The sequence below is a fragment of the Gossypium arboreum genome, chromosome 10 (genome assembly GCF_025698485.1).
Source record: "Gossypium arboreum isolate Shixiya-1 chromosome 10, ASM2569848v2, whole genome shotgun sequence".
NCBI lineage: Eukaryota > Viridiplantae > Streptophyta > Magnoliopsida > Malvales > Malvaceae > Gossypium > Gossypium arboreum.
Window position 1 is genome coordinate 118924314 of NC_069079.1, and position 20303 is coordinate 118944616.

The following is a 20303-nucleotide window of genomic DNA, read 5'->3' on the forward strand; positions in this document are numbered from 1 at the left end:
TATTTTAATAATTTACTATATCCTATAATGCGCTTGTCAACTCTCTAGCTCTACTTGTTGAGTTTAAAACTCCAATGACAATGTACCAAATATTTTTCTTATTATTTTTAAGAAATTTTGACTCACTATAATAATTTATTTAAAAGAACATAGGTTGTTTGCCTCTAGAGCATAAATGTATTTTTATTTTTTTGAAAATATAAAAATATAAGGTTTAAATTTTAAAATAATCTTTTTATATTTATTTAGAATTAATTTTTTAAAAATAAAAATATGTGAAAATTATTTTCCTTTATCTCACTAAAATGCTTTGCAAAATGAAAAGCTTCAAAGTAAAACTTCTTAATCTTAGATTTGGTGGATGAATTTACCTCAAATCTATATAAATACAAATATATGTTGTTAGGCTCGAAAAAACCAAGAGGAGGTGAATTGATATTTTAAGTATTCTTACAAATATTTCTAAATGATAAGGAAATGAAAGAAAAGTTTGGATAATTCGATTTTATAGTGGTTCAACCTCAATTGTCTACTTCTACTATTTTGGTATACCTCAACCAAAGATTTTTCAATTCACTATACTTGAATTATTACATTTCAAAGGAAAAATGTATAACCTTTACAATCTCTATTTTTTTTCACAAGGCTAAGATAAAACATTCTTTTTAATTTTTATGGCTTAACTAAAACACTCTAACTTTTGTGACTCAACTAAAAGCTTTGACAATCTACTTAAATATACTCTTTACAACAAAGAGAAGATGAGCAAACCAACACCGACCCTCTAATAGGAGTGTGCTTGCAAATTGAAGCTCTAAATACAAAGATTTGAGAGTCAGAAAAGATTGAAGTTCTAAATACAAAGATTTGAGAGTCAGAAAAGATTGAAGCTCTAAATACAAAGATTTGAGAGTCAGAAAAGATATTACAATAAGCTCTCAATGAATATGTACAAGAGAAAATGAAGAAAATAAAGAATTGAAAGCTTTTCTTTTGATTCTTATGCTTGGATGTTCGTTTCTTGTATCTTGAAGTGGTCTTGATATGTATATATAACAAGGGAAAAATTTGTGATCATTTATAGTCGTTAAGATAGTTTCTAGCTATTAGAAACATTGTAGACAGACTTGTATCGATACAACTACAAGATATATGGTTAGACGTGGGGTTGTATCAATAGAATTGGATTTGTATTGGTAGAAATGCCCCTGAGTAACAGAAGAAGTCTAGAGGAATGCTTGGGATGCTTTCTGACTTGCTTCTATTGGTAGAACTTCCACCAAGTATTGCTACAACTTGTATAAAATGAGTTTAAAACACTTAAAAACATTTTGGATTGATCAAAAAATATTTAGATAAATTAAAATACATTTAAAATATGTTTTTGAGTACTTTTCAATTCTTTAAAATGCTTTGAAAATGTTTAACAAAATTTTCAATAATTATTTTCACCAAATGACTTAGAAAATATAAATAAAAATTTATTTAAATGTTGTTATATTAAAAGCGTGAAAAATCAAAACTAACATATATATTATAATTTTAATTATCAAATCTTTAATTTTGATTTTAATTTATATAAATGTAAATTTTTAAAATTTTATTTCTCATATTTTATTACGAGAAAATAGGTATGGGTAGTGCTTTTATATTTTTATTTTTGTTGATAGATTTTCATATTCATTTAATAAATCTATTTTTAAAATTTTAATTATTAAATAATAAAAATTAAAAATTGAAAAGAAAAGAATAAATTCTCAAATCAAAAGCCACGATACTTTCTTATTTTTCTAAACATTTACTTCATACGGTTTAATGTAAAATACACTTACTCCCTATGGTTTTAAGAATGCCCATTTACCCTCAAATTTGAAGAAAATATCATAAGCCCTATAGAGATCTATTTACAAAGCAATTTTAAATTAAAACAATTATACCATTCTTTTTGTTTATCAATGTATTTTCTATTTCATTTATTCATATTTCCAGTTTTGATTACAAAATAATTAAAATTTAATTACATATTAAAGTCATATAAAATTAAATATATTTAAAGTAGTTAGATATTAAACTTGAGATAAATTCATTAAATTATTTTATGTAGAGTTGATTAGTTACTATTATTTAGAAGGTTCTAACGAAAATGAAATTGATTAAAATATTAATTAAAAATTATTGAATATAAAGATTAAATATAATGAATAATAAGTAACTAATAAAGGGCAAAAATATTATTTTTATTTAAAATTCATTTAATAAATAAATTTTAAGGTAACATTTAGTGCTTTCCTTGTTATACATCAAAAAGTATTGATTTTTTTTTTGACAAAATATGAAAGAGTATCAATTGTAGTTGTAGAATAATATTAGTATCAGCAAGGCTAGGCTAGGCATCCAGAGTCATTTATCTAATCGAATTTGGTGAATAACCTTTGAAGGAGTTGCATAGAATATTTTAAGGCTAATGGGTAAGTTCTTCATCAATTCGACCAGAATATAAGGAGCAAAATTCACATCCCTTGGTGCTAATTACATATGTATAGTTCTTGAATTCTTAAAATCAAATTTCTATTCGACTAACCTTTGATACCTCGCTCCTTAAATCCCTTTGATGGCTAGAGCACATTTAATCTCAATGATAAATCTATTCCAAGTTAGCCCAAAGTTCTGTTTGCTTTACATTATATCTTCCAATGTTAGCTCCTATCCCCTACATCGATCTATCATACTGCCTCTTGCTACTATTGCAGAAAAGTATTGATTAATATATTTAAAATGTTGTATTATTACGTCTAATTCATTAAATACTTTCTTGAGAATATAATGATGATTTACAAATTTACCCTTATTAAATAAAAGTAATATTCATATATTTAATGTTTTAAAATAACTTTATTAGTAATAAATATTTGGATATATTTTAATTGATAAAAATTAAAATTAAAATTAAAATTATAATTGAGTATGTGGATGAATTTAGATATGTTTTAGTTATAAAGTGAAAATTGCAAAAGGAAAGAAAAAGTTATAAAGTGAATAATAATAAAATTGAAGATATAATAATAAGACCATCAAAACCTAGACAAAAAATGCTATTTGCCTATTTGGATGAAATAAAATAATAATCTCTGGCCAAAAACCGAAGTAATTGGTTGAAAATTCTGATTTGCCCCCTTTCACAGCAAAACCAGTTTTCCCCTCATTCCACGGGCACACCCCCCATCGTTCCCCTCTCTCTCTCTTAGTATTTCTCTCTACTCCCAGCTCTCTCTCTCTAACAGATTCAGTCGATCGAACGGCCGCCCATCACCGCCCATGACTCTGATGACTCCTCCACCGTTAGATGTAACCATCCAACCCTTATTCTCTCTCTTCCTATTTCACTTCAATTCAATTTTGATCCCCTAACGCCGCGTTTTTTCAACTGTCTCAATGCTTCTTCCCATCCAGCTTGGAAGAGGAAATTCATCATTTTTCTGAGTGTCCATGCTTGGACTCCTAGGGTTTTGATCAGCAGATCCAAACTGTCCCTCTCATTTTGTATCTGTTTTTGTTTTGCAGCAGGAGGACGATGAGATGTTGGTTCCCCACAATGACTTCGTCGACGGTCCTCAGCCTTTAGAAGGTGAAATTTTCATTTCTATTAATTTTTTTCTGCTTGTGTCTCATGAAACTGAGAGTAAGTTGAATTTTATTATAGAATTGAATTCTTATTTGTTCTTTTTTTTTAGTTTCAGCTGAATGAAATGTCCTATTTACATCATTTTGAATATTTATGAATATTCTTTGCTGCTGTTTTTTTTTTAATTCTTTAATTTGATCGTTTCTTATGCTTTCAATTTTTAACATTGTCTTATTTATTAAAGTGGCGAAGGAAGCTGCAAGTAAAGTTGATGCACAAGCAGTGGATGATCCACCGTCAGGAAGGTTCACATGGACAATTGAGAATTTCTCGAGGCTTAATACTAAGAAGCTCTACTCTGACATCTTCTTTGTTGGAGGCTACAAATGGTAGTTTTAGTTGATCAATTTGTGCTCTTCGGAGTTCTTGCTAAACTATTTTTGCATTGATCTATCAATAAGATTTAATTTGAGTCCTTTTGAACAGGCGGATACTTATTTTCCCCAAGGGTAACAATGTTGATCATTTGTCAATGTATCTTGATGTTGCGGATTCAGCAACTTTACCTTATGGATGGAGTAGATATGCACAGTTCAGCTTAGCTGTCTGCAACCAAATACATAATAAGTATACTATTAGAAAAGGTATATCTGGCCGTACTGCAATTCTTAATTCAATCCCTTTATGCAGCAGTTGTTTTGGCATCTTATGCTGTATGTCAACGGGTTATACACCCATGTAAAGTCAGTCAACCTTCTTTTTTCATTCATCCTTTTTTTTTTTTTGGCGTTTTAAGTTGTAGTCTTTTTTGTTAAACAACTCTTGTTTTTGACATTGTTTCTGTTTATGAATTCTTTACTGCTCTGAGTGATAGTTTGTACATCTATTTTATATGCTTCAAATTTTAACTTCTTCTTCTTCTTTTAGAGCTGCCTTAATATGACCATTATCTGTATCTTGCATGTTTCAAACCTTCTGTTTAAGTGTATCCAAGATTGAGCTTAATTTCCCATTGGTGATAGTCAGTATTTCTTCTTACATCTTTAATTTTTTTTTTTTTGGATTCTTATGGGTGGGGATTTGAACCTTGAAGTTGAGACCTCCTTCATTGAGGAGAAGAGTAACTATCAATTAGGTTATTCTTCAGTTGCATTTTGTACCCTTCGGATGAGCTGATTTATTCTTGTGTTTTAGAGGTGGAGTTGAATGTAGCATGTTGAAGAATAATGGCTGTGGAGCTCTGTCCTCCAACGTGTAGTGACAATTCAAGAAATTTGCATTTATTTTTTCTTTTTTTGGCATAGCTGATTTATAGAATCCTTTAGTTGCTAAGTTTACCTGGTTGTGGACTTCTTGTGGTTAAATAGATAGAGCTTGAATGTGGTTCAAGTTTTGAAGAATGAGTCTGCCAATGGCATAGTTAACTACTAAAAGTTGACATATATTTAAGGTTTATCAAATGACATGCTATTTTGTTTCCTTTACTACTTTTTTATGTATGCCTCTTAAAGTTTGGGTTGGAAAAAGTAGTCTGAAGCTAAATTTGTCTGACTATGAAGAAAAATGATTGATTATGTGAATTTTGTCTTCAATCATGTCCCATGAGATCTAATAGCTGAGTTGCCATACTGCCATTTTTAGCTGAGTTGCCATACTGCCATTTTTACTTTTGAGCAGTCTTGTGAAGACAAACTCCTAGGCATGCCTACGCTTTGCACCTTAGTGCTAGACAGCAAGAGCTCTTCAGACCGTTTTGGGTGAGGTCCATTGATGAGACATATGCTCGTGTGCCTAGGAGCCTGCTTTTTAAGGGGATAGGCATAAAAAGAGACTGTTTTATTGAAGTTCTCTTTGATTTAATTTAAACCTTTTTCATTAGCTGTACCCTAAGGGATAGCATCAAGCTCTGTATTCCTTAATATTTGAATATTCTAAAAGAAGAGGGATAGCATCATGCTCTGTATTCCTTAATATTTGAATATTCTAAAAGAAGAGGGATAGCATCATGCTCTGTATTTATAGATAAAGCTCTTTGGAATTTATTCTCATAATTATATATTAAGCTTATATACACATGTGAACATAGACTGACATATAAAACCACATACGTATTGTACCTTTTGGAACTGATCTTAAAAGAATATATTTCTTATTTTCTTGTATAATCTAGAACTTTAATTTAATTTACCGAGGCAAGTTTGAAATTAAAATTTTTAAACTGTTTTAGTAATTTTTTTTCTGATTCTAGGCCTTCTAGGATTTTCTAAAGTCTTATGTAAATTTTCCTTGACCCTGGGGTAATCTTTATGTGTTTATAAGTTAGCTTCTTCCCTGGAACCATTATTTTAGACAGTTAAGATATATTTTAATTGCATGCTTATTACTTTCTAGGATTCCTTTGGTTTTGAAATTATGAGCTTTTTTGTTGTGAAATGGTTGTCTGACTAATCCTGATATTCTCATTCTCCTTAATGTTGGTATTAAGGCCTTTTCGAATAGCCCTGAGTTTCTCACTTCATTAGACATGCCCCATTCCCTTCTCATCAACTGCAACTCATAAGGCAACATGGTTTTACAAGTAATTTTCTGACCAATTTAGCTATCTGGAAATCAGATACTTTGTACTGCCTGAAAATTCAGTCTTGCAACTGGCTGAAGTCCAGATCCCTCTTGGCATTAAACTGGTCTTGGATCCAGTTAAATAAAAAAGCTCTTGTTCCATCTAAGGTTTGATGTTGTAAGTAGCTCAATATAGAGTCCTCAAGATATACTCCTTGATATCTATTAAAGGAACATTTTGGCATTAAAGCAAAGCAGTTCTCCATGTTTGTACTTTATATTCTTTTTGGTCTTCCGTTCACTATGGTAAAAGTGTGGTGAACTGCTTTTACTTTTTATCCTCGAAGTCAATGTGAAAAATTGTGGTCTGGAATGGAGACGTTATTTTTGTTCTTTCATTCTTGATAGATTTGGGTGTGATATAATGGGTGGGTTTTCCTATAAATTTTTGAAATTCAGAAGAAAGAGAGGTGTCAAAATTTCAAATGAATTTCCATAAAAATGCACTGCTTAAAGATACTGATTGTTACCTGATGTTTAGTGTGTTGAAAATTTAGGCTTCTTGAATTGTCATGGTGCCCACTTGTTTTTGCTTTATCATGCAAGCTCAAATTTTGTGCGATTGATTCTTCATTGTTCTCTGCAGACACTCAGCATCAGTTCAATGTACGTGAAAGTGATTGGGGCTTTACTTCATTCATGCCTCTTGGTGAACTATATGACCCTAGTAGAGGCTTTCTTGTGAATGACACATGTGTTGTAGAAGCTGATGTTGCTGTGCGTAAGGTTGCTGATTATTGGTCACATGACTCAAAAAAGGAGACTGGTTATGTCGGACTCAAGAATCAGGGAGCCACCTGCTATATGAACTCTCTCCTCCAAACACTCTATCATATTCCCTACTTCAGAAAGGTTAGCTTATTTATTCTTTATTACATTTCTTATAGTTAAAATTCTCAAGGAGTTAAATGTTTGAGCATGCATTGCAGGCTGTGTATCATATGCCAACAACTGAGAATGACATGCCCACAGGGAGCATTCCATTGGCTTTGCAGAGTCTATTTTATAAGCTCCAGTATAGTGACACTAGTGTGGCAACCAAGGAATTGACGAAATCTTTTGGATGGGACACTTATGATTCTTTCATGCAGCACGATGTTCAGGAACTTAATAGGGTTCTTTGTGAAAAGCTTGAAGACAAAATGAAGGTATAGGGTTTTCTTCTATTAGTATTTTGTGATTGATTGCTCCTATGTTTGTTTAAAATGTTACTAAAAATTTCTTTCTTTATTTTAAAATAACTCAGGGAACAGTTGTGGAGGGTACAATACAACAGTTGTTTGAAGGGCATCATATGAATTATATTGAATGCATCAATGTGGACTATAAGTCAACGAGAAAGGAATCGTTTTATGGTACAGTTTTTAAGGTTACAATAATGACTAGATTGTTAAAGATTGATATTGTGGGGCTTATAATTTGACACAATTACCTGTAGATCTTCAGCTTGATGTGAAAGGCTGTAAGGATGTTTATGCATCGTTTGACAAATATGTTGAAGTGGAGTGTCTTGAAGGTGACAATAGGTATCATGCTGAACAATTTGGTTTACAGGTGAGATGCCTTGGAGAAATCCATCCGTTCATCATTTTTACATTGAAACCTATAACTTAATGAACAGATTTTACATTATAAAAACTTGTGGACTTAAATAAATTTATTCAAATCTGCTTGTCTTTGGCTGGTCTGCGTTGTCTCTTCTTTCAGCCATCTTTGTTTAGATATGCTTGGGAAAGCAATCTGTTTTCTTCATGGTGTTAATTTGGAGGTTATGGTTTTCCTGACTTGGACTACTTGCTCAATGTTCTGTACTCAGCTTAATATCTTGCTTAAATGTTCCCTATAAAGATAATGTTTAAAGAATTTCAGGGGTTTTGTGCCTTTTTCAGGATGCCAGGAAAGGAGTTCTTTTCATTGACTTTCCTCCTGTCCTTCAACTTCAGCTAAAACGTTTTGAGTATGATTTCATGCGAGATACTATGGTGAAGGTTAGTCGCTAAATAGATAACTGAATATCTTGTCTTATATTTCTGTTGCTTTAATGAATGCTATTCTTTTCTTGTTTGAATTTGGTCAAAGTTACCCTTAAGCATTTAATACAGGATCATGAATTGTAAGCATATTTTAATAACCATACTAGGATCAGGTTCTATATAATGCCGATTCTATATGATGCTTCCCTTAAATGAATGTATATGTGGCTTTCTATTTTTCTGGTTTGACTTCTTTTATGTAAATCTGGTTTGTGTAAGAGCCAGTGAGATGATCTCCTATTTGTATTTTGAAGTTCATATTTCCCTTCTGAGATTGTGTTAATCTGAATGAGTGTCTGTTAACTTTCTCTAGTTAGCCAGATATGTTTAATGTAAGAATTTACTTCTAAAAGTAGTACTGAAACTTCTTTTTAAGATCATCTTTGGAATTCCTAAGATATTTCCCCTTATTTCTAAATAAAATGAAGATACCTTATTTCTTATTTGTTGTAAGAATATACAGAAGAAAAATTTAATTTCCTGGAATATTTTTATGTTGGGATTAATATTTTCCTTAAAAGATTTAGTCCTAAGCTGTCTACCCTCAATATTATGGAATGGCACATAAATGACTTGTTTTCAAGCTATAAGTTGTGATTGTAGGCATCATGTTGTTGAACTTTAATAGGATAGATTATCTGGAGAAACACGTAAATCATTTGCAGCTGGCTCTTTTAGCATTTTCTATTTTAGTTTAGAAGTTAATGGTTAATATATTTTCTGAGGCCATTTTTCTGTTTTCGTATAAGTAAAAGATGTACTATAAATTTGCAGCCTATGCTAGATAATGTTACTTTTAACAAAAATGTGTTTTTGAGTACATGTATAGTATTTTGAAGAGTGTTGATTCCGACTTTAACATGGGTGGGTGATAATTATTCAATGATTCAGTAGTCAAAAAAATATTTTCTCTTTGCTTGTACTATACAATGACAAATTGGCAGTCAATTTGCAATTGTTTGAGAGGGCTCTTTTGGAAACAAGAAGTAAAGAACCAGAAGGGGTGTGGTCTTAAACTTTATACCTCGCCTTGAAGCTGTTCTAAAATAACCAAGATACTTCTTATATCATTAGATCCTGTAGGCTCATAAATTTTGTCTGAAAGTGTGAGAGAGATGGTGTGTGATAAAAAGGTTGCGCAAATTCTGTTAGATCCTTCCTGTTCTCTTCTCTTACATGCGTGTATGTGCATGCATGTGCATTTCACTCAAATCTGTTATTTAATATTTGATATCCGTGGAAACATTTCTTTATTATTATTTTTAATCTTAACCATACTTTTTGTATAGATAAATGATCGCTATGAATTCCCCTTGCAACTTGATCTAGATAGGGAGGATGGCAAGTATTTATCACCTGCGGCTGACAGAAGTGTTCGCAACCTTTATACACTTCACAGGTATTTGCTCACTTTGTTGTGCTGGAACTGTCAATTGTTTTTTTTAGCAGCTGTGTTCCTTCTCTCACTTGATGTAAGTGACATAAGGAAGGGTTTCAAAGAAACCTAAATCTCTAAAAATTTAATCTGCTTTTGACTACAAATTCTTAGATCAATCGATTAAGTATGTCTGATGGTATAATGTGTAATCAAAACTAATCATTTATGTAAAACAATTCGGAACTTCCCCTCTATTAGATTTTAATGATTTGTAGAAATCCAAAAAGTGCCTGCAATAACTTTGAAAAGCAAGGAAGACGAAAGGAGAATATAAGAATGCTGTAACCACAAGGTTTTGTTTGATGATCAAAGTATTCTGCTAGTTAACCTGACAAGACACCTTTTAATAATTTTTAATCAGTTCCAATTTACTAAAATCCTGCTTTAACTTGAACACTAAAAAAGCCAGACTAACCTATAGCTACCTTATGTAACAGAAAAGATAATTAGTCGAGGTGATATAAAATAACCTTTATTTGCTGCTGAAAATTGTCAATTTCTAGTAAGCATTATTTCTATTGTGATTTCTTTAGTTTTCTTCTGTTTTTGGGTCATTTATTTTTTGTTGGACTAGGCTTTCCTTTGATTATGCGTTTTATGCTATTGTTGTTGTTATCATCATCATCAAAAGCACTGCAAATATCACCTTTATTTTTTGGGGATAACTGAAGAAACAAAATCACAAAAAAGCCAACCCTAAGGGAGCCATCATTGTCTTGTGGCAATTAATTATTAGGCTTTGTTGGTTACTTGATATTTAGAAGCATTGTTGTTCGTTTGGTGAAGTTGGCTATTGCTGAAATTTATCTACTTGTATAAATTGTGCTTGTTTCAACTGAGGGATAAGCACATTTCAGTTATTTATAATGATTATTCCAGTTTGCAATAGTAATTTATGCTAATAGTTTAACTAGTTGTCAAGTTGGTCTCTATGGATGTGGTAGAGGCCAGTTCTATTATTTACTTATATTTCAAACAGAGTAGTAATGAAAATTTCAGCGTAAGGTTATATTGGTGTTTTATTGATTAAGAGGGCAAATAGACATTTACTTTCTACCTTTTTGTTACTCTTTGTGCCAGACTTTTCTCCATCCTTTTTCTCTTAATTTAACTGCTTATAAAAACTATTCAATCTGGTCTTTTATAACTCATCTTGACGAGTGTAGGGTAATAAGATCATAATTCTTTTACATTGTATGCAGTGTTTTGGTTCACAGTGGTGGGGTGCATGGTGGGCATTACTATGCTTATATCAGGCCAACCCTCTCAGATCAGTGGTACCTATCATGTTTTGTAAATTTCTCAGTTCCAGGCTTTTATGCTAATTGCCTGTCATAATGTTCTTGTTTTTACTTATGCTCACTTCAGCATTTATTGGTATTGGTCATCTAGGTTCAAGTTTGATGATGAACGGGTAACAAAAGAAGATGTCAAGAGGGCATTGGAGGAGCAGTATGGTGGTGAAGAGGAGGTATTGTTCTCTGATTGTTGTGTGTCGAAATTGATATTTCTTTTATGTGGTTGAATTTCCTTCAGTAGAGACGCTGTATCTTATGTGCATCCTTCAACAGTTACCGCAGACAAATCCTGGGTTCAACAACACTCCATTTAAATTTACTAAATATTCAAATGCATATATGCTTGTGTATATACGAGAAAGTGACAAGGATAAAATAATCTGTAATGTGGATGAGAAGGACATTGCTGAACACCTGAGAGTAAGATTGCTTCTGATTTTTGTTAATTACAAATTTAAATTTGCAATGCTGATTATGTTCACTGCAAAATGTTGCTGTGTGCTTTGAACATCACATTTCAGATAAGATTGAAGAAAGAGCAAGAAGAGAAGGAGCAAAAGAGGAAGGAAAAAGCAGAGGCACATCTGTATACTGTTATAAAGGTACAACATTCCATATTCTTGTCTCTCTCTCTCTCTATAGATTTATATGTTTCTTATCTTATTTTTGTATGTCATCAGGTTGCACGTAATGAAGACCTAGTTGAGCAGATTGGAAGGGATATATACTTTGATCTGGTGGATCATGAAAAAGTTCGTAGCTTTCGAATTCAGAAGCAGATGCCTTTTAATGTTTTCAAGGTACTTAAATATAAGGCTAGATCTTTCTTGTTTTAATCAATTGTCTGGTACCCCACTAAAAAAAGTAAAAATCGGAAAGTAATTCTGTAATGCCATTACTTTTTTTCTCAAGCTTTACTTGGAAATTTCTCCCTGCTTGTAATTTCTTTGGGTGATTTCCTGCTACTTTTAATGTATGCATGGAATTGTTCCAATCTTCTAGTATTTTGTAGTAGACAATTTTACACTTGGGGAACAAACTAATTGAATTAGATCATTTTTCATGTCAAATGTTTAAAAACTGACAATCTACTGGTAACTGACAATGCATAGATTGAAAAAAGATGTTGAGAGGTAAAGTGTACCATATTGGAGATTTTAGATCTGAGTCATCTGACTCTAGTTAAGGTAATAATTCTGCAATAACCTTGATTTTCTTTGTAAAACTAAAGATTTAGATGATTTAAAGTTCCAAATTAGGTTTCTCATTCTCTCTCCTGAAAACCTTGGGGCTTGATTAAAAGTCAAGGTGTGCTGATTTCTGTTTTTCTCTGACTGTGTGTGTGTGTGAGCTCCTACACTTTTTAGCGTAGCGTGAGATCCTACTAGGAAGTTTAAAACCGGGGACGACTCAATATGATTGAAAAGCATGGAAAAACCATTTTGGATTTCATTATTACTCGTTCTTGTGAATTTTGCATGAAGAATTTGTAAGAGCCTGCTGGTGAAGTATGTTGACAAGTGAAGTTTAATATGAAATTGGTGAAGAAGATGGTTGCATAGATTAGGATTCCGCCTGGTAAGTTTCCTGATGTTGATGTGAATTTGGCGATTATAACTTGTCTGCAGTTTTTGAAGTATCTGACAAAAAGATTCAGGGCCTATTACTTAAGCACCAACCAAGGTTAGAATCTGGTTGAGAATAGGCATGGCCGTCATGAACGTGGTGGAAGGCACTTAAGTTATGGCATTACCAATTAAGATGTGAATGTGGATGCCTTTTTTCGAAATCTTCTCTCCTTGAAATGATGCACTTTTCCTTTAGTCAAGTATCTTGAATTTGTTGTTTAACTTTCCTTACTATGTACTATCCATATATGGTTTTATACTACAGAAATTCCAATTATTAAGGAACTTTTGTTTACCTCAGTAGGAGTTGGACCTTATATAGTTCGAGGGGAGCAAGACCTTCTAACTGAAATTTGTGTCTCACTTTTGGATATAAATCAATTAAATGTGGATTTTTTCCCCTCTGCACTGCTTGTTTTTTATTTTCTGTTGTTTTAATCAAGCAGTTGAAAGAGATAAATGTAGTTTTAATTCCTTAACCTATAACTATGTGATGATTTGAACTAAAAGTTAGTGGACTTCTGCATGTGCCTCAGTGCATGGTTTATGGATGGGATGCTTTCCGGTTAGATATGTTCTTATTTGCTTTGTTTTATTTTTGTATTTTTGATGATTTTATTTTTCTAGACTCCACAACAAATTCCTTTATTCTGTAAGTTTTGAAGCTAATGCCATACAATTGAAGTTTCTACTCCCAATGTCCTATTGTTTATTATTATCAGGAAGAAGTTGCTAAAGAGTTTGGTATTCCTGTGCAATATCAACGTTTTTGGTTATGGGCAAAGCGGCAGAACCATACATACCGTCCAAATCGACCATTAACTTATCAGGAGGAAGCACAATCTGTAAGTGTTTTTGGTTCTACTAATTTCAAGCTTTAACCTGAAGCATGTTATATGACCTATGGTTTGAACTCGTACCAGCACACGACGCTTGTACCCGAGTCCGAGCAACATACATTTAAACTCACGACCAGTCATTGAGTGTATTCTGTATATGAATTGAATAATGTGTAGTCTGGTTGATTGTATGATGACATTGATATTCATACTGGCAGTCATAAGTATGGATTATGTAGTAACATTTGCAGTGAACATTTCTTTTCAGGTTGCTGGCAGGTATAGGTCTAGTGGGTCCACCCACTTTATATGCTTTGTGTACTCTTGTTTGTCTTGTTCTTGTATGTTAACGTAACACAACATTTTGTGTATGATGTGATCTTTGTAATAACTTCAATTAGGTAGGACAACTTAGAGAGGTTTCAAATAAGGCAAATAATGCAGAGCTGAAGTTGTTTCTGGAAGTGGAGCTTGGACCGGTACTTATTTGATAATTTTCTTTTGAATTTTGGTTTGCTTGAAGCTCTTTGTTTTAGTGATGGTGCACTATTTCTGATATTTAGTATTATTCAGGATTTGCAGCCAGTACCTCCACCTGAGAAGGCTAAAGAAGATATTCTTCTTTTCTTTAAACTCTATGACCCATTCAAAGAAGAGCTCCGGTAATAACTACATCCTGTTTTACTTTAGAGTGGAACTATTTGCGGTTACTGATGCTTTTTCTTCTATATCAGTTATATTGGGAGGATGTTTGTGAAGGGTGCTGGCAAGCCAACGGAAATTTTGGCAAGGATCAACAAAATGGCAGGCTTTGGTCCTGATGAAGAGATTGAACTTTATGAGGTTGGTTTGGTTATTTTATTTTAGATGCATCTGGTTTCCCAATAAACGTGTCTACCACATCTCAACTATCTCTTCCATGCACAGGAAATAAAATTTGAACCCAATGTCATGTGTGAACACATTGACAAGAAGCTCACATTCCGTACCAGTCAGGTGTGATAAATCAATGCTGAATTACAATGTTTTCTTCCATAAATTGACAAGCCTTTATTATGAAATCACTTTGTCAATTATCTGTATCTCAATGTTTGAATAATTTTTGCTGTTTCTCCTGATTTTATTATTATTATTATTATTATTATTATTATTATTATTATTATTTTAGAATTTGTCTTTGTGAATGCATGTTCCAAATACAGCTTGAAGATGGTGATATTATATGCCTTCAAAAATATTCTGAAGTTGCAAGTGAACAATGCCGTTATCCTGATGTTCCTTCATTTCTGGAGTATGTGCATAATCGTCAGGTATAGGAAGAATCTTCTTGTGGTAGTATTAATTTTTTGACAACTTGTTATTGTATGAAGATTGGACCATTGCTGAGGTTCTAATTTTTCTTTTCCTGGCTGCAGCAATTCTGTTGATGTTTCTGATATGGATTGAGATTTCTTGATGTTGTTGACAGCAGCAGATCTTTTCTTGCTTTTAAAATGTTTATGCTGTAGCTTGTGCTTTCTTAGGGAAAAAGCCAGAGGCTTTTTTGTTTTTTGATATTTCTATCTTTTTTATTATTTGCCCTCATATTAGTAGAATTTTAGGCTTGAACCTTCGCTTTTTGCTTTTTGCTTTTTGCTTTTTGCCTTTTGTCTTCTCTTTCCTATTCATTTTGTGTTTTTCTTTTCCTGCTACATTTATCTTTTGCCTCCAAATAAAGAAATTACAAAAGCAAATTAAAAGCATCTATTAAATGGAACCATTGAGAGGGAAGATTTTAATTTTCTATTGGTTGTACTAACTTTCTGGAATCAGTATCTATGATATCTATTCAAAATCTAGAAGTAAAGGACTTTAGTTACTGATGCTTTGCTGAGGTCTGTGATTTTAATTTTAAACCCCATTATGTTGTACATGTTCAAAATTCAGTGTAATTGAGGATTATTATTTGCAAAAAAATTATTTATTTACATTGATGATATTTAGGTTGTACGGTTTAGATCTCTAGAAAAGCCAAAGGAGGATGAATTTTCTCTTGAGTTGTAAGTTTGTTATTACTAAATTTTACACTTTTAAGTAGATACATTCTGGAGTAAGTCTGACTAATTCTGCTTACACTGTTCATGCTCATGTAATCATTTGTCTAGGTCAAAGCTTCACAATTATGATGATGTTGTTGAAAGGGTGGCTCACCATCTTGGCTTGGATGATCCTTCCAAAATTAGGCTTACATCCCATAACTGTTATTCCCAGCAACCTAAACCTCAACCTATCAAGTACAGAGGAGTTGAACATTTGTCTGACATGCTTATTCACTACAATCAGGTTTTGTTGGTTACCTAATTGTAGTTCTTTTTGATACTATTCATTGTTTTAACGTTTTGTCAATTATAATAATTCTGATTATTGCTGAAATGGGGTATATTTCTGTTTTTGTTAGACATCTGATATTCTATATTATGAAGTGTTGGATATACCTTTGCCAGAACTCCAAGGCCTCAAAACATTGAAAGTTGCTTTCCATCATGCTACCAAAGACGAAGTGAGTGTGGATTAGAAAATTAAAAATGCTTCAGTTAATTATTTTTTTTCAGTGTATTATCAGGCTATGTTCCCCTCATGAATTATTCGTTAATTCTCAGGTAGTTATTCATACTATTAGATTGCCAAAACAGAGCACTGTAGGGGATGTTCTTGATGACCTCAAGACAAAGGTAACCATTCCAGTTTTGGTTTTTCTACTTCCTTGAGTTTTGCCTCCAAAATATTTAAAAAAAAAGAAGGTGAAACTTTACCAAAATGACTTAGTTTTAATGGTAACTTTGCAGAAAAAGCATTTGCTTTATTGTTTATAGCACTTTATTTATGTGATAGACAAGTTCTAGTTCAACTTTGCATCCGGCAATTATCTCCATATTTTTCCTTGAAGATAGGAATTCAACAAATTGCTTTGCATTTGATGTGAGCAGGTGGAGTTGTCTCATCCTGGTGCTGAACTTAGATTACTTGAGGTTTTTTATCACAAGATTTACAAGGTATGTGTTCTGTTGGATTCTATGCATAAATATGGCTGTGTGCAAGCAAGTGTACAATGTTCATGTATGTCTAGAGTTGGCAAAGCAGACCTGAACCCCCTAAAACTCGCTCAACCCATTTGAGCAGGAAAAGACAACCAGCCCAACCTAAACCTAAAATTCCCTATACCTTAAATGTAAACTAGAATGGTTCAGATTGAAATGCTCTAAAATATATTTGAATATGGAATCAAATATCCAAAAACCTGCATAGCCCCAATGTTGAACTTGAAATGACTTGATCTGCCCAATTGCTGTCCGTAATATGGGTGCACCTGTGTCTGGCTGCATGAACATGTTGGGTTATGATTTGGATTTTTGTTTTATGTTGCTTGAATAAAGTTTTGTTGACCTAATTAGTGTCGATACTAATTTTCTTCCATGTCACATTATATGGAATTATTTACTATAACGACAAATTTTTGGGAGATCTTTCACTGCCTATTTAACTGCTTCCATATAGATTGCTTGCTCATAAGCAAAGGTTATATCAACTTGGTCTCCTGTGTATCATAGCCATTGTTGTACCATACCGACAAATTTTTGGGAGATCTTTCACTGCCTATTTAACTGCTTCCATATAGATTGCTTGCTCATAAGCAAAGGTTATATCAACTTGATCTCCTGTGTATCATAGCCATTGTTTGTTGTAATTTTCCTGAATTTTCATGCATCATAGCCATACTTTGCTAAAATAATTTTAAATAAGGTTTTTTAGTTTCTGTGGAAAATCTGAAAATTGCACCATCTTTATTTCTTTGGGAGCGAAAAAATTTGCCTCCATTTTTGGGGCAGTGCTTTTTATTCAATGGCTGAGTTACCAAGACCTGTTCATTAGCTAGAGTTTTTCAATCTCTTGATACCTGGTGGACAAACGCAAGAATTCCAAAATTTGATATTTCTTTTTCTCTGTGGTTTTTTTAGGAATTCATGCAAAATATGATTGCTTTGTTAACTTTGTTGTCTTGTTTTGGTTTGGCAGATCTTCCCTCTCAGTGAAAAGATAGAGAACATAAATGATCAATATTGGACATTACGTGCAGAGGAGGTAAGGCTCTCTGTCCTCCAAACATGTCCCAATTTGTATTTATACAGTATACCAATCTTAATTCTTGTAAATCGTACATTCTAAAACCCTTTATATATAGATTGTTCCATAAATTTCTACTTAACATTACCACTCTTAAACCTTGTTATATGTTTTGCATGCATTGTAGGGCTTTTAATCTCTTTTCGAGTATGACAGTGCTGAATGCTCACTTAATAAGCCAGTTAAAGTTTTATGGTCGTTCATGGCCTACCCTGGTCATAAGCAGCAGAGTGGTTGATTGTCTCTAGTTTGGCTGGATTTTAACAATAATTTGAAAAATATTTTGCTTCCTTTCAAAGGCAACTCTACTATTAAGTATAATGGTTACAGAAAAAAAAATCAATCCATTTGGAGCCAAAACTGGATTTTGAATATGTCCAAGATTTAATAGGAGAATGGGGCAGAATTATCTTTGCTTTTGACATTTTTAATGTTTTTGTACTTCTTTTTTTAATTTTATGTTCTCAGTGTATTTTAAATTTTTTACACTGACCGAATTAATCAACAGTTCTGACTTGTCCTGATCATACAATAAAATAATTAAGGGGATATTCAAAAGTTCCTTTGCATTTTGTCAAACTATAGAGCTTCTTTTCTGTTTTCTTTAATCTGTTCCCTTCATTCTCTTGTCTGATATTGTTTTCTTATTGCCTTAGATACCGGAAGAGGAGAAAGAGCTTGGTCCCCATGATCGCTTGATTCATGTTTACCATTTCATGAAAGATGCAACACAAAACCAGGTGACAGATCATAATTGCTGTTCTTGCCCCTCTTAGAGTGGACCGATTTTGTTTCAAAATACCATTGTTTTATTGATGAATGTTAAGAAAGAACTTCATGTCATACAGGTTACTTGTTGCTTTGCTTATGTGTTAATTTCTTTGTCAACCTTAACAGCAGGTACAGAATTTTGGGGAGCCATTTTTCCTTGTTATTCATGAAACTGAAACATTAGCTGAAGTTAAAGTGCGAGTTCAGAAAAGATTACAGGTTCCAGATGAGGAATTTGCAAAGGTATGATCTCCCCGACGCAAAAACCGAGTTATTATGTCTATTAAGATTGCATAGCTTTCCAGTTTTCTATATTATTTTCTCTTCCTTTGTTTCCCCATATGTTTTTTTTTTTTTTTTACGGATATAAGTAAATTGAACAATTGTACAAATTCTGCCCATTATTCCAAATATTTGCTCATGGTTTTTCCTTTTCCATTTAATTCTAAACTGTCCAGTGGAAGTTTGCATTTTTATCACTGGGTCGTCCAGAGTATCTTCAGGACTCTGATGTTGTGTCTACTCGTTTTCAGGTTCTTTCTATCTCTATTATCTTCAAGTTCTGTACTTGTCACTTTTCTTGCTGCTCTTTTTGACATTGATCTTTTACTTTGTTTTTGTAGAGAAGGGATGTATATGGTGCTTGGGATCAGTATCTTGGACTGGAACATTCTGACAATGCCCCTAAGCGGTCATATGCAGCAAATCAGGTATAATATTTCTCGATATCTTTTATTCTTAGTTGAAGAGCGGTGAACCTGGCCAATGATCACTGAATTGTAGTGGTATGAACAGTCGTCTAGTGAAATTTGTTTGAAATTGATAGAATCTAAATTTAGGTATTCTAAATTGCTATTAATTCATCAATGCTAGTTAATTTGGCTCATTGTTGGTAGAGGAAACTGGGGTTTATTTTTATTGATTCTAGATGCATGCACATACCAAATAAGTCTGCTAACAAGAAATGAGATACTTTGTTCGTTGGTAAGATGGTTTGATTGAATTTTGCAGAACCGGCATACATTTGAGAAGCCAGTAAAAATCTACAACTAGATCAAAAACCGGATGAGCTACAACAATTGTATGAGGTGAAACGTGTAGCCGACGGTACGTCCAACTTTTGTGTAATAAGCCAAGAAGCTGGAAGGAGGCGGATTGTTTGGTAATGCAGGAACGGTTATCAAGTAAATTAGATGTGATTCATTCAGCGTTATGGGAAGATGTCATCAACCTAGAAACTCTACATGGTTTCCCAATAGATAGTGACCTGCCTAGTTCCGTGGACAAGGTGGTTTTTAGGTAAGCATTTGGTGTTAAAGTTCGGTTGTAATCTACTTACTACACGACGAGATTTTGTTTTTGGCATTTGTTGTGGGTCGAAAATTTATTTTAGCGGGCTGGTGAGTGAGTGATTGGGGATTGTGTATAGAAAATATAGACTGGTAGAGACCTAATGTTGTTTTTCATTTAATCTCCTAAATTTGTGAACTGGTTTTTGCATAGGATGTTGTCACTTGTTAATGGGGACCCTCGTCCCAGCTTTTGTGTAATAGAATGAATCATATCACCATAAACTGCCCAACAACCAGCCTTTGGCTTCCAACTTACATACATATATAAAGAAACGAACACAAGTTATGACATGTTTGTATAAAACCAAAGTAAATTAGCCTTATAGTTTACACGTCGTAAGTTGTGTGGCCGAGCATACATAAAGCGATATTATTTCATTGTGCATGTTTGTTTTGGGGCATGCTATGTTTGCGCGAAAATAAAGAGAAGTTACAGTACTGGAAGATTACTACAGAGGAGAAACTCGAGAGTATCTCCCAAGTTTGAACGGGTCAGGAAGGACTTCTACTGCAAGCCCTTTGAAATGAACTTACCGCACCTG

At 33.0% G+C, this 20303-nt stretch overlaps 1 protein-coding gene across 2 annotated transcripts; it reads left to right on the forward strand.

Annotated features, from left to right (window-relative positions):
- Positions 1 to 3064: 3064 nt before the first annotated feature.
- LOC108489098 (ubiquitin C-terminal hydrolase 13-like) lies at positions 3065 to 19983 on the forward strand. 2 transcript variants are annotated; one of them, XM_017793377.2, is made up of 32 exons: positions 3065 to 3345; positions 3562 to 3625; positions 3867 to 4011; positions 4109 to 4266; positions 6828 to 7093; positions 7171 to 7389; positions 7488 to 7596; positions 7680 to 7795; positions 8131 to 8229; positions 9564 to 9673; positions 10915 to 10989; positions 11105 to 11183; positions 11284 to 11430; positions 11532 to 11612; positions 11691 to 11810; positions 13361 to 13483; positions 13879 to 13956; positions 14051 to 14139; positions 14212 to 14320; positions 14405 to 14473; positions 14680 to 14787; positions 15461 to 15516; positions 15622 to 15799; positions 15915 to 16016; positions 16117 to 16188; positions 16444 to 16509; positions 17531 to 17596; positions 18295 to 18378; positions 18536 to 18652; positions 18868 to 18942; positions 19033 to 19119; positions 19421 to 19983. In XM_017793377.2, exons 1-32 carry the CDS (start codon positions 3316 to 3318, stop codon positions 19460 to 19462), a joined length of 3339 nt encoding a protein of 1112 aa, XP_017648866.1. In that variant the 5' UTR covers positions 3065 to 3315; the 3' UTR covers positions 19463 to 19983. The 2 variants fall into 2 exon arrangements, with proteins under 2 accessions (XP_017648866.1, XP_017648868.1); XM_017793379.2 differs by having other exon boundaries at positions 18539 to 18652.
- The last annotated feature ends 320 nt before the right edge of the window (positions 19984 to 20303 follow it).